The sequence below is a fragment of the Argiope bruennichi genome, chromosome 8 (genome assembly GCF_947563725.1).
Source record: "Argiope bruennichi chromosome 8, qqArgBrue1.1, whole genome shotgun sequence".
Taxonomy (NCBI): Eukaryota; Metazoa; Arthropoda; class Arachnida; order Araneae; family Araneidae; genus Argiope; species Argiope bruennichi.
This window is the reverse complement of record NC_079158.1, coordinates 79299035-79315340: the sequence shown is the minus strand read 5'-3', so window position 1 is coordinate 79315340 and position 16306 is coordinate 79299035. Positions and strand designations below refer to the sequence as shown.

Sequence of the window (16306 nt, the reverse complement as noted above, 5' to 3'; positions counted from 1 at the left end):
CCAATTACGAGTAGGAAATTTAAATACAAAAAGATCTTGTATTCTTCTAAGAATATTCAATTTAAGTTGGTTTATAATTTTCAGCATTAATGATAGCATGCAAGATGTTTCAAAGCAATAACTCTTTCTTTAAAAAATGATGGTAAATATATTTTCTCGTTTTAGTGAAGTCAATTGACTGATGTACGAGAATTTTTGCTTCCTATCATCAAATTTTCTAATTTTCCCAAAGAAATACGAAAATTCTTAAAAATGTATTTGTGATTAAGCGAGAGAAAAAATTCCTCTAAAAGAAATATACAAGAAATTGCAAGCTCAGTGGTGAAGTTACAATTTAAGAATCAGACGTTGGAAAATACGTTGAAGCTTTCTCAAATAACGAGTTGAAAATATTTTAACGATTTGAAAATAGTATTAAGAATTTTAATTCTAAAATTTTGAACATTCTAAAACGAGAAAAGCATGTTAATATGTTGGGATTTATGATATATATTACTTTATTCCCTAAAAAATAGAATGAAATTTCGTAAGCAGATGATAATTTTGAAAAATAATGAATACTGATGGCTTGAATCCTATTCCTTCATCTGAAGAAGTTTATAATTAAATCATCTTAAGTATGTCGCGTTTGCATTATGGTATTAATTATTAAATTTTATTGATATAAACAATCATGTTTTATAAAGCTTTAAAATCTAATTATAATTCAATCACTATAAAATCAATATTGTTATATGGAAATATTAACAATAATATATATTAAATAATGTTCTGAAATAATTTTATAATTCCATCACATTTATCTTTAGTGCTACTAGTTGAAATTCTTTTATAAGAATGTTTATTCAAAAAATTCTTTTATGATATATAAAAAAGAATTACATAAAGAAAAGAAATGCGATACATTATTGTCTAAATATTTCGCTGTTCTGTTCTGTTCACATTTCTTAATTACTACTATCATTGAAACATTCTCAACTTGAATTTCATTCCACATAATCATTTCATTGGTCTTGCTCAGTACTTATAATTGTTAATTTAACCGTGTGCCTTTATAATTCAGAATGTAACGATGGCTCAAATGCCTATGCAGTTTTTACAGGCTTTGAGCATTTCGTATTTTTATTTTGTCTATAAAATTAAAAGTTAATATTTTTCTTTATGAAAAGTTCAAAATTACACTTTGTATTTTTCTTTATGAAAAGTTAAAAATTACACTTTTTATTTTTCTTGATCAAAAGTTAAAAATTACATTTTGTATTTTTCTTGATCAAAAGTTAAAAATTACATTTTGTACTTTTTTTTTTCTTCACGATATATTTGTAATAATGAATTTCACCGTTGAGGATTATCGCGTCTTATATCAGGCAATAATGACTAAATTTTTTATTTGTGTAAGGCGGAAGAAATGAATTTTCCGAGTTATCCTGACTGAAGGAAGATAATGAAATTAATTTCTTAAGCCGGACTTTTTAAATTATTTTTTCAGGAAGACCGTAAAATAAATTTATGGAATTTCTTTAAAATTAGTTAACGGTGACAACTATTATATAACTAAGTTTATATAATTTTTCAATGCTTTATTGTTAAATTATATTCTTATTAATTCTCTTAATTAAAGTGTATATTTAAGAGAACGTAGAAGATTAATTTCAATCTTTCTTTAATTTGCTTATAATAATTATCACCATGAGGTGTTTAAAATAACATCGCATTGTAATGATTATTATATCAATCATTTTTATCGAAATGTAAAATAAAGAGATGATTAAACATTTCACATTATAAGCCTCATTATCAAGCATTAATTCTGCAAAGGCTTAGTTAAAAAAATAATAATATTGTGCCTTTTAATGTAACTGTTAACTGGTTCACATGACATTTCAAAAGCTCTTTTGTCTTTTTTCTAATATCTTGGATCCTGTTATCTGTTTGCATCTTGCCTTTATACCTGCTATTTGTTTTGATGTGGGACTCGTGATATTGAAGCATGGCCAGAGGGAAGGAGTACACTTGAGTCACTCACTTTTACTCAATCCAATTAGAAGCACACTTAATATCAAAGAATTCAAAAGATTTTATGCAATAAATATTCTTTATTTGTGACCTTTAAGCGTGTAGGGGATTATAATAGTTTTGGTAAGAAATAAGGGCTATTTATTTTTTATTGGAGAACTGGTGTCTAAATTTATCACTTTAATTATCAAGCGTATCCCAACATTTCATATTCGTTTTACATAATGACAATAAGTGTAGATTATACCTTGCAGGTACCTATTGTCATTGCATGGCCTGCAGACTTCATTTCCTTCTCCTCAGTTTTTACAAAATGATTTCTTATTGACTTCTAGAATAGGTTGTTCTAGAAGCTTTGTATAGGTTATTCTTCTTTGCTTTGCTAAATTCGCTTTCATTTCTAGATAAATAGATTGCTGTGACTGTGCTATCATATACTTCCACCATTACAGACGAATTCAATAAAAGATACAAATTAGTTAAACAAATATTTTTATCGTAATGAAAATAATTTTTTTCTCAGAAGTGTTAGGTATAACAACTGTTTTAGAAAGGAGAAGAGTGGCAAATATAATCCATGATTTCATTTACTTAAACATAATCGTCATATGAGGCATGCTCAAGAGACACTGGCGATAACAATTGTTGTATCTATCGCCACAAGATCTTAAGATCCACAAGAAAATAGTCTAGGTGTTTCGCATATAAAAATATGAATTAAAAAAAAACTGAAAAAATTCAAAATTGTTTTAAAATAAATTCTGAATATTCTTGTTTCGAAAATTATCGTCTACTGGCTAATGAAATATTCAGCAGTAATAAAAAATCTTGGACCATAATGATTTACAAGCAATTGCATAGTTTTAAAATATGATAAATAAGATAATATTCTAAAACGTAAACAATACTTTATTTTGAATTGAATAAAATTGCATATGCATTGCTTGAAAATTGAAAGAAAGCACAAAATTAAATTAATTTGAAAATTATGTAAAAAAATAATCTAGAGAAGTCAGAGTGTCAAAGCGTACGGAATTTCACGGCAGATTCTAATTTACCTGGCTGATAATTCGTCTTTTTTATCACATAATATTTTTATGGAATATTGTTTAAATTTGACAAGCTCATTGTAGTGGGTATACGGTGTTTCAATTGACAGTCCACGATTATGGTTTATTAACACGAAGATGCAGACGACAAAACACAGCTGAGACAATACACATCAGCATTTAGAACAAATATCAGCACACTAGTACTAATAGATAGTAAAGAACAACAACACACGAAGTGACCAAACAGAATTCAGCAGGAAGAGAGAGTTCACGCAACTAAACACATCTTTCCAAACGTCTGCCATTCTCCGCAATTCCTAACTTTAGATGTAGTCTGCTGACTCACTACTATACGACTCTCTACTCAACACGCAACTCGAAGCTGTTTCAATACTTGTCTTAAAGAATTGGCGCACGGCTCTATTCAGAATCCGCTAATCGCTTGAGCTTCATGCAAAACTTGCGCTTCACTGAACTGATCCAACTAATTCGTCTCTGACTCAACTCTGACTAATCTCAAGCTAATTTTCTAAGCGACAAACTCTGGCTTGCCCTGCCAACTTTTATAGCTTCCAAAACAGGACACAGAAGGTTCTCGGAGAGTTAACTTAATTCGCCATCTAGTCATTTCGCCAAATTTCCTGAAAATTCTAATATTATCCATTTTGTCACCAAATGCATGCAGGTTACCAAATGGTTGCCAACTTTGTAACGAAGTCCGGGGGTCATCGATTCGGCCTCAGATCAGTATTCAATAAAGTTGTCTTCAAAACTGTCTTTCATACTATATAATTAACTGTTCTAAGAAGCACTGTTACATATTCGCAACAATATGAATCGAGGATATATAGATTAAGATATTTTCCTGTGGGTATTCCTACGAGATGTGACAACTATTTTTACCCATGATTCATTAAAATGCTTTCCTATATCAATTGAACCTATTTGCATCACAGACTATTTAATGTAAAGACCCTGATTTTTCTTTAGAAACAACAATAAAATTAGGAGTATCTAATGATCACTGGAATGAATGAATCCTATTCTTCTCTTGATATTTCAAAAACAATGATTGCAAATGCTCAGAAAATATATGGTAGTATCTGTAATTTATTTCAGGTTTAGAAATTGATGTAGAACAAATGTCTGTTCTTCCAAAATAACTAAAACTCTTGGGATGCAACGTTAAGTATTAATATAATCAGTTGCATTAGATTGTAGTTGTTCTGGAATGATGTCTTTCGAGGAATTTGATGCATTGTGGGAGACATGACCATAGATAGAATTACCAAAAGCCGCCAATTCTGGAAATCTAGAAATATGTAATAGCCCTCCGGCATTGAAGTCAGACATTTCTGCAAATTGTTCAGATTTGTGAAAACGCATTACAGATTCTTCCAATTCAGACAGCAAAGATAAATTATCCATCCTCCCAGTAGATTATTCATGAATATCTCTTAGGAATTATATATTCAAAAATATTATATAATGGTTAACTTCCATAAAGTGCATCTTCTCAGAATGGAAATTTTAAGAGAACGATTCAAATTTTCGTATAGCTGAATTCCCTCATTAAAATCTACATTACCCTTGCTTACTAGGTTTTGAAATTTACATGTTCTACATGTTTCATACGGTTAACAAATAAAAATTAATTAATTTCTCCAAGCCCTTTTAATACATATAATTAAATACATATAAGACGTAGTTGAAAAACAGGCAATCTGGCAGTTTAAAGATCTGAAAATAACAAACACAGCTAATTTCAATTAAACTATTTTTCTCTTAAAGCAGGATGTGAACTGGCTTGCATTGGATTTTGCACTAAATTAGGTTTTATGAAATAGATCCACAGATTTAGTTTCATGGAACTTAAATTAAAAACTTAAAAAGTTCTTAAACAAAATTTAAAGGAAGCGAAATTTTTTCGAAATGATTTATATAAAGAGACGAAACATTTTTCAAGAACTTTAAGGTTATATACATCACGTATTCAGGCTGTTCTATTAAACTTTAAATGATTTGTAGTTATATAGTTATTTACACGTATATAAATATATGTGTACATGCGCATGTGTGTATGTATATGTGTGTGTGTTTGCTGGAGCGTAGTGTAGAGTTAAATTATATTGCGTAGTGTAGACGTAGTTAAGATGAAAAAATTCTTTGATATATTCAGATAAGTGTATATGATTTGAAAATGTTTGTAAGAAAAAGGAAAACAGAGAAACTATTAGAAATGAAAAAGTTTGAAAATTTGCAGAATGTCATATCAAAAATTTTAAATAGAATTATATTTTAGCGGACAATTTTATCGAATTATGTTCAAAAATACTACAATTATATCAAAGGCTTGCTTTTCATATAACTACATAAATAATATGAAACCTCAAAAGATTCAAAAGTACTGATATATAAACAGTACTTAATTATACATTTTAATTTATTCAAAATTAAATTCGGAAGTTTTTAAGATAAACTATTGTCATCGAAAATAAATAAGTATTTAAAATTCTTAATTTATAGCATAATAGAAAATGAGCAAAAAAAATCGAGTTACGAAATTCCCATTTTGTAAATATGAAATAAATCAAATGAAATAGATGTGAAAAAATAAAGTCATTTAAATCAAAACTATGATTAAGGAAATGGCAACAGTTTATTAGCTAAAAGCTTCAGAGTTAACAAATTAATTCCTACATGTCACAAATTTGTTTTAATCTTTTTATATCTATATTTTCCTTTAATACAATTACACTTTTTACTGACTTGATATTATATTCTTTAAGGTATGTTTCGATTTATTTTGGTAATTTCGAAAATAGTATTTATTAGAATATCTCCTGTTCTTTATCTGGAGAACTATAAATTCCTTTTTACTTTTTCCCATCAAAGTTGTTTAAATAAAAGCACTTGTTTCATGTAATGTGATTTTAAGTATCTCATATTGAAGTGATTTTGATGCATAAAATTTAAAGTTAACTTTTAAAATAACGATAAAAAATAAACATTTTATAAATTATATTAAATTTAGTTTTGAGCAACATTAACTAATAAGTAACTATGAATCTTGCAGAAAATATGCCATGTTTATCAAAATGTTGAGTTCCTATAAATCAAGAAAATAATGATTAGAGTTGTACTTTCTGCAGATGATAATAAATATTGCAACATAAGAAGTAAGAAAGAAGCATATGCCAGATTAAGAGTACACGGTATCTAAAAAATGATCAAATTAGTGATTTATTTATTGGCTCATTTGTTTGTTTAGACCTTTCTTCACATCACATTAAAATATTAAAGCTATATCTGCATTATTTCAAAAATTATTAAAGTTTATGTTCTCTTTACCAGAGATTTAAAAGGACCTGAACTTTTAGAAATGGCCGACTTTTAAAGACTCGGAATTTTCAAGCGTGCGTCACAGACCAAAGAAATATTGAATCATTTTACTCCTTTTAGGAGAGAATTGCTTAGCAGAGATTCTTGGTGCTTTTATCAGGAAGATTTGGCCAATGGTAAAAACTGGGTTAACATAAAACACATATAAAAACACTAATAAATGAGAAATTTGTTCCCTAAATTATGGCAATTTATCAGCAACTAGCATCATATTAGTTTCTTTTGACGCAGAATTCAAACGAAAGTCTTCATAGTGTAATATGGAGTAAGTGTGCAAAAGAAATTTCTGCTTCATTGCGTCGAGTCCAAACTGTATTTTCAGATACAGTTTCTGAGTTCAGTGTAGGGTCATCTAAATCAGCAGAAAGTATTCAAGCTGAAAATAGCATTCTACTTAACAAACAATCTAAATATTTAGCCATGTGGAGAGATTACAGGCGTGTGTATTAGAAAAGATGTAAGAAATCTGCTGTATATGAGTTAGTTCAGAAAAATTATACTTGCTTGTAAATGCAGAGAATAAGGAAATTTTTTTTTTAAAAAAAGATATTAATATACAAACTTAGGTGCATTTGAATCATGTGCTCAATAAATTTTAATTATCGGGGATGCTAATTTATTTTTATATGCTTATATTTTTTTAATTATTTATTTATAATTTATAAATTATTTATATATGCTTATATTTTTTTAATTATTTATTTATAATTTATAAATTATTTATATATGCTTATATTTTTTTAATTATTTATTTATAATTTATAAATTATTTATATATGCTTATATTTTTTAATTATTTATTTATAATTTATTTTTATATGCTAATTTTATATGCTTATAAAATAATTTATATTGAAGATAAATGTTTTAATTTTGTATATATATTTTAAACTATATGGGTTTTTTGACTATGCAGAATATTTGTTTGAGAAAAGATTAAATACATTTTTATTCACAGATCAAAACTTTAAATGTATTTTTTCTACATGTTCTGGTTCTCTTCATCTTCATGTCTTTAAAATGCTAAAGTTTTTTCCTAAATGAAACAGAGGTTTCAAATTTTGTGTAAAAGTTTATTATTATATATTTAATAAAACTGTGCATGCAATAAAAATTCACTTGTTTAGTTTGTTTTAGATGCTAGAGTTAAAACAAGGTACTGATAAATTTCCCTATTTTTTACCACATATAATAATAATTTTTTTTATTAAAATAAGTACTAAATGTATCTTGCAATCCATGTACAATTTTCTGTTATGTATTTCTGAGAATCTATAAAATGGTTTGAAGAAAAAAAATACTCATATTTGAAACAGTAATAGCAAATTAAAAAAAAAAAATTGATTGACGCGGAAAAAAAATCGTTTTTACCATGTGAGAACATGATGTTGTTTTGATTAGGGGGTTTGAAGCTCGAAATCAAGTAGGCAATGAATATTAAAGATCGAAATCTCTTAGGCAATGAATAAAGTATAAATGACAATTTTCATTATCATCTTTTAATCGCATATATTTTTTTACCTGCTTTTACCAGTATTGCATTATTAATCTGTATGCTTCTTTGAAAGTAGATGCATTTTTAAAAGGTTGACCTGCTTTTACCAGTATTGCTTTGTTATTATGGATGCTTCTTTAACAACAGATGCATTTTTAAAAAGTTGACGTAGAACTATGACATCATAGCTGTTATTTCATCTCAAAATCGGTCGAGCTCCAAAACTTTGTTTATCAGCTTGAAAAATTAAAAATGAAAGTTTAAAAATATTATCATATATATATATATATATATATATATATATATATATATATATATATAGAGAGAGAGAGAGAGAGAGAGAGAGAGAGAGAGAGAAGTCTCATGATCGTTTCAAACCGGTTTATACTGGTTAATGACTTAAATTAAGACAAATAATGACTTAAAAAGTTCTTACATGATAAATTGAGATTTGCGATCATATATTTCATTTTTTTTCTTTTCTTTTCAGGGTGTATATTTCAATATTAACATACACTGCTATGAAACATTTTTGTATAATGCTTAAAATTTAAAAAAAAAATGTGTAGATACCATGACCCTTAATATTATTAATAATTATCCATTTGAGTAATATTATTCTTAATTAAAAATTTTACTTCTTTAATTAAGAAACATTTGCTGAATTTTAATTATTGTGGATTATGACAGGAAAAATGTTGTACCAAATGTCCACTAAAACACTGTATCAGAATTGATTAAAATATTATGTTTAAAAATAAACTTATTAGTTAGATTGTGTAGATAATTAAGCAATATACTGAATATCAATTGTTTAGCGAGTTATATAGAATTATTTCTCTCATAATGAGCAATAATTCTTTTCTAGTTTACTCAGAGTAACGAAAGTAATTACTGCGAATAATCACTCAGAATAACAGATAACATATGTCTTTGCAGTTTAGTTTTATTTGAAATAAAAAAACAAAAGAAACGAGCACAGAAACTATATATCAAGAAGTAATAATCCAATTAAAGCTTACTTAAGTTTGTTGAGCATTGATAAAAAATACAATTTTAGCCGTGAATTATTTACTATCCACATAATTATTACCTAAATGACTTCTTTTTGGTTTCAAAAGAACGTGTTAGCTGACGATGGATATTTTTTATTAAATCTCAGAAATGATTATCTAATGATTTTTCTTGTCTGACGCATTTCATTAAAGGACTAATTAATCGGCATTGTTGGGTATCAACAGAAGACATATTGCAGCACCAATGTTGCTTTTATAAATAGGTAGACATGTCTGGCTAAGAAATTATATCATATGCAAAATATCACATCTTGTATATTATTTGTGTCCTGATTTGATGTTATATTAATGGAGAAAAACGTGTATAATAATTGGAAAAAGAAACAATTAAGCGTTGCATATGCATCGCCAAGTAAACAGAAACAAGATAACTGCAACACATTTCGATCCCCCAAAAGAATCATACGCAATCAGCTCTTTTTCCAATTCTTCTGATTAGACAGTTTTCGACTAATTGACTTGACCGAAATATAAAGTAGCCTGTTAAAGATTTTCCAATAAGTGCAACTGTTGTGATGGTGCTCATTACTGCCTATAAAAACTGTCATCTGCAAGCTTTATTCTTCGGTATTGGGCCGCAGAATTGTTCTCATTGTCATGTTTCTAATATTTTATATTAGTGTCATCACTGCTTCTCAAGCCCTCATTAAGTGATTATTGCTTTATTCTTGCAGGGACGTTAAAGAAAATTAACTTTTGCTAGGTTTTCGGTTGCTTACATTTAATGGTTATTAAATCCAGCTAGTTTTTATTTTTTTATTTTATCGATTTAAAAACTGATAAAATGAAATTAGTTCACTGCTTTAATTATGGAAAAATTTTGGTTTTTAAAGAATATATATTTCTAGATAGTAAATTGCTGATTAAATGATTACGCTTTATATTTGATAATCAAATTAAAAAAAATGTAAAAATATAAACATAACTTATTTATTTAATCGAAACAAGGTTAATTATCTTCATATTTAATAAAAATTCAGAAAGTAATGGAAAATGTAATTTGTATCTAGTCTCACAATTTTGTCATTCGATAATTAACGAAAACTCATATAAAAAAAATCAATTTAATGCAGTTTCAGTAAGTGAAGGCGTTTTGTTTTAGTCTATTAACAACGATGTTTAAAAAATTTGGCACTAGAATATTTAATTTTGAAGAATGCTAGAATTTAAAGACAATAAACAATTAATGGTTTCTAGTGTTAGCAATGTTTTGTCTTTGATGTATTCCAAAATTCCAGGACCTTATTTTTGAAACATATTTGTTTAGTAATTTAATAATTCATTGCTTTGTTACTTATTTTGTAAATTTCAAAGAGATCAAAACATTTGGAGTTCAAAAACAAAAGAACTCTTTACCAGTTCAAAAATAAGAATCGAATCAAATTTCATTGAAATAAAACAATGTTAGAAAATAACTCCATTATCACTTATGCGTGTCATTTTAACATTTTAAAATAAACTCAATTGAAAGCATTGAAATAAAACATTTAAAAAGAGATTGCAACGTTATCAATAAGTACGTGTATTATGTTTGATTGAGAAATAACAATGATAGAGAAATACATAGTTTATCATTTACTTCTAGTTATTCATTCCATTTCGTCAGTTTAACATCAACGAATACGAAAGAAATATTCATTATAGAACCAACACAATTACAATCATAGAAAGACTAGTCACTGCTTATTCATTCATCTGAACTATTTTTTCCTGTCATTGGACATGGTGGGTGATTTGTCGCCGAATTCCGGACTCGCGGAAAATTCATCACTCTTGGCTTTCATGCAGTGTTTTCTATTAAGGCTAAGGACTGTCCCCTCTGTTCGTGGGCAAATTGGTCTCTGATTATGTGGTCCGGAACATCCCATCAGCGAGGCACGTCAACCGGCAATAATTGGCCTCATCACTTGAAGTATTAACGCCGGAACCATGTTCTTATCGATTAGGTAGCGAGTTGTATATGCGACTCAGGTACGAACAGTTACTTTGTTGAGCTCAAAGTGACTATTATTTCTCGTCAACTTCAAAGATGATAACGAAAGCAATTACTGGCAGCAATTACTCGCAGAGAAAACGAAGGCAATTTCCTGCCATTTGATTCCAACAATTCCCTTTATTCTTATGTTTTAAACAAAATTCCGCATGGTGGAGCATATAAAAATTTTTGACTTTTATAGTCTGGACTTAAACATAAAAAAGCGATATTTTTTATATTTATTTCTATGTAGTATATTTAGATTTTTATAAAGTAATGTCGTGAATTCTAAAATAATGTATAAAATCAATATATATTGATAGATGGCATGTCTAATATTTTACAAGTTATTATCTCTGCATCTATATTTATACATATATTTTACGTAATCACTCTTTTATTGAAGTGCACATATAAAAATATAAAATCAGTAAAACAATTAGGTGAACATTTTACTTTATTTAATACGTTATTCAATATTGATTTATTCAAATAAACAAACACTTTCATAAATAATAGTTATTTCAGGAAATTGTTATAAATTTATAAATTTTTCCAATTTAGACGGCAGACTTTCATGAAATGAAATCAATTAAACAATTTCTCAAGTGAAAGAGTTTTAACTTTAAAATAGAAACTATGCATAATTTCTTTTTAAAAAAATGCATGTAGTTAGTTAATTATAATTATTAATAATTGCATTTATATTAATCCCTACCAAAGCTGTATAAATTATTAAATAATTATAAATTCCAAATGACGTTTACGTTTTACTTTCTACGTTTGAATTTATGAAAAATTATTATTTCATTTACGAAAATCACGCAATATAAATAAATGCTTAAGATGGCGTCATGAACCAGAGATAATTTGTTTAATATGCATTATTTCGGCTAAGTAATAAACTTAAATTTCCTTTTAAGTAATAAACATAAAATTACTGAAACAACAATTTTCATTTTTAAATCAGCCGGGAGGGAGGGGGTCTCCCCTGACTTCTCCCCTAGGCTTTCTCGTATACAATGGAGATACAGAAATTTTTTAGCTATTATTTTTCTATATTCTTCTGTATTCTTTCAACATATATTAGGAGGAACGGGCATAGCAAAAAGGAAGAAAGTAAACCCTTTAAAGTCACATTAATCTGAAAAAGTTTAATGGCCACCCCTCGTCTTCCAAGCAAGATAACCAGCATGGTTCGTTTTGTAAACTTTAATATAATAAAGGAATATGAATATAAATTTTGGATATCAACTTTTAAGACTGTCGATTATAAAATCTACCTCCATTTTATAAGATTCTTTTGGCTAGTCTCAGATTTAAAATTTGGTTCAAATTCAATTTAATGTCGCCACAAGGCCGATATTAAATGGAATTTATCGCTACCTTTGTCTTTTTGAATTACCACATTCACATAAATGAAAGTATTCATACGAGCACATTGTCCACTTTTTACGCATTTACTCTAAAACACGTTTACAATTCTAATCATAAATCAGTACACGAAATTTCCCTCTTTTAGCTATTGTATTCACAGGTATTTGTAGAGTATTTGTCCATTTCATTTCAATCACAATTTGAACCTTTTAGAAATTGTTTGTCATTGCATCTCTGATTTTTCACTTTTTTGTATTTACTAAGCATAATGAAGTTCTTAGCTAGTTACGTTTATATATTTACGGGACTACGAGGGTAACGGTACCAAAATATATAATATGACATGTGAAAGTGCAAGCCTCTATAAGCATTAGATATTGAATGATATCTCCATGATATTATACTATATTCTAAATCTCAAAAATTATTGTAAAATTGTACTGCCAATATTACTGCCTATTTTAAATAATAAGGGTAGTGAGAAAGGATAAAATTTGGAATTTTCAGAACAAAAATTATCGAATTCTATTCAAATGCAATACTTTGCGAAATCGATTTAAGTCCTTCATTGATAATCATATTATGACTAAGAAAAACATAAAAGTTTTATGGAACTGCAGTTTAACTCTAATTTTGTCAATATTTTTAAGAAGCAAATTTCGTTGCATAAAATAAAAATAAATTTTGGAGCAATAATTCACTCTTTAAAAATTATTCAAATTTCTTCGACTGCAGGCTTTTTGTCAAGACAAAAATTGTTTTTCTGCGCAGTTAGCTAGAGAATTATTTTCGGACGTCTGAATTTAAAATACCATTTCAATTCGAGAAAAAGCAGGCTGCAGTAGTATGGAAGCGTGAATAAATTTCATGATTGCCTTAAATAATTTTTAATCCGTATTATATATCCAATATATTTTGCAAGAATGAAATTTTTAATTATGATTGAATAATCTCGAATAAATACAGAAATTTAGAAGAATCGTATATGAAAAAATAAAAATTAAATGTCCTATCCATGGAACAAAATAAATATAAATAATTCCTTGAACGTAATCCATTTGTTAAAACAATTAAAAACTAAAGGAAAGTTTGTACATTCTATCTATTTCACAATAACTGTTTTATGAAAAAAGTATTTTTTATGTATTAAACTGAAATTGAGTTTAAAAATAACACATTCATATAAAAATTATTTGTTGAAATAACGATATAACCATTTGCTTTTTGGCAAAGAATGATTTTCAATAATTTAAGAGAAAATAACTTACTAAAATCCTACTTTCATGGTAATTAAATTTGATAAATAATCGTTTCAATTTGATGTCTTTTTTTAAATGAATACAGAATGAATTTATCATATTTATTTTTTAAAAAAATTAGTATATTAAGAAATAAGACTCATTGAATTTCTAGTAATTTTCCAGTTCGAATGATTTGTTATTTCCAAATTGTTGAATGGGAATATTTTGGTTTCAAAAGAATGTCAAAAACATTCTTAGACAAAAAATAAAAATTGCGCCAATAAGTAAAGAAAACATTTACCTCAAATAATACACATAAATTGCATTATAGTTTAAAGTTAGAAATGGTTTAGAAAATAATTTTCGAAGCGAGAATTCCCTAGTATTTTTTATTTATAAATATATTTTAGAACCCCACTCTTAAAAAGTTAGAAAAAGAATTATTTAATATATATGCTAATTTGATAAGACGGCCGAAAATCAATTGAATTATTTTATATCATAATAAATGCGTATAAAATTCTATATGAGATAATAATTTATTAAAGAATTTGTAACTGAACTGAAATATTTGTTGAGATTAGACAGCTTCAGGCAGAAACAAATTATGTGTAGCAGTGCATCCTATGACGAATTTTAGTCTTGTAAAATAATACTTTTCTAATAACTCCAAAAATGCATATAAAATCTAATAAAGTAAACAGTAATAGATTAAAATATCGTTTGATTGCTTTATTTTATTTGAAAATAAACTATTTTAAACGTGGATATTTTCAATAAACGTAAATCTACTATAATCTATTTATGCATAATTATTTCGTTTATTTAATTAATCAAAGTTTCCTTTTCCACATTTATAATTAAAAGTTAACTGCTTTTTTACTACTTGCATATGCATAGTTAATAAAAATAGAGTGCAATCGTTAAATTCTGTATACCATACAGCAAGGATCAAGCAACGTTGTTTATCATAAAAATATCCCACAAGTAAAGCCTACCAGCATTTTTATGGTGCACTATAACCAGTCCATCATCCCTCGTCCAAGAGGTGACGGTCAGAAATTCTTTCATGAAATCGGGTACTTGGCATCGGAAGACAGCGGTATTACCATGGATCACGTATTCATCATAAACGTGGGCTTGATATTCTTGAAGAACCACTATAAAGCAAAGAGAAAAATAAATAAATTTATGAGGTTTTAAATATGCAAAGCAAGTTCTTCGTCGAGCAGGATAAAACTAATAAGGTGGATTTTATGCATATTTTAAGATCCCATGTTTCCGAAACTTGTAATTAATAGTTATTGCAATTTAAATAAATGCATTATAAAACTAAAGATTTTTCTTACTTTTTTCTTAAAATGTATATCGGACTTTAAATTGCTTATATTTAATTTTATTTTAATATTTTATAACATATTGAGTAAAAATTGTTCCATATATAATATTAATCTATGTTTAAAAAAATACGTATCGCTCAATTGTGAAAAGTAAGGATTTATTTATCGTTATTATGATTAGATATCTTTTTAAGAAATATGTTAATGAAGACATTATTATATATTTATTGCACGTTTGAAGAGTGAAAGAAAGATAATAATGCTTGGTAATGAAATTTTTTTTATGATTTTTTTTTGCTCAATATAAGCTCCAGTTTTTGTAATATTAGAAAATACCGGTGCAAATTAAATTTTTTTAAAGCATAGAGGGCTGTATATATTTTGCAAAACTTACTATTTTGTAGAAACTGCAATACAAAAGCTGTAGATCAAAAGAAGATATCTTGACTTCTTTCTAATTATTATCTTAAAAAACACGAACTCTTCAAGCTAATAGTTGGCAATTTATTATCTTGAAGAAAAATTTTCAGAAAATATTTTCGAGTAAGTTTTGCTCCATGAAAACATTCACATAGAGATCTTTAATGCTAAATAGCATAGAACATAAAAGTAGATTTTTTTTGATGAAGCTGAATATCGATATGTAAATTTGTAACAAAAAATTATGAAAAAAAATATATATATATAATTTTTTTAGTGAATAATACCGGCGTTTTTAATGTTATAAATTCATTTTATTACTTTTAATTAAAAAAAATGTACTTTGCGCTTCACTATCGGAGAGATGAACGGTCATATATCTTCAGTAATTTTTATATACAAGGCATATTCCATACAGATTTAAAAAAATACAATTCATAAGAAAATAAACTCTAAACCATATATAGGATATTTAACTATCTCAAAAAATATCAGTCTTCATTTTTTAAATTCTTAAATATAGGGCTTTCATTGGCTGGTAATTGCTGAATGAATTGCTTCTTTGCCCTGATATTTTAATTGTGTTGTTAATCCAAAAGTGCACACTGCTTTAGTATGACAGCTAACGAAATTAAATTTTATTTTATTAATTTATTCAAATTATTTCTTTTTTTTTTCACTAAGCCTTACCTTATATCAGATATATATTTTTCAGGCTATGAAAATGAAAATGCAATTATATATGAAAAATAAAACATTTATTATTTGAAATGTAAGCTACAATAATTTCGAATAACCTTCAAGGTCACTTTGGTGTAGACGTGTTGATCAACAATACGCAATCAATTCTGGCTTGAAAGAAGAGCCGTTCGCTTATGGCTCTCATGTATGCCTTATTTAACAGCTCTGCTG

The 16306-nt window shown here is 27.1% G+C and overlaps 1 protein-coding gene across 1 annotated transcript in view; it reads right to left on the bottom strand.

Annotated features, from left to right (window-relative positions):
- LOC129981975 (cell adhesion molecule Dscam2-like) overlaps positions 1 to 16306 on the bottom strand; it is a 560888-nt gene that overhangs the window by 339887 nt on the left and 204695 nt on the right. Inside the window, exon 3 of the mRNA XM_056093054.1 lies at positions 14633 to 14794. Within this exon, the coding sequence (XP_055949029.1) occupies positions 14633 to 14794 (162 nt within the window). The remainder of the gene's footprint in view (positions 1 to 14632; positions 14795 to 16306) is intronic.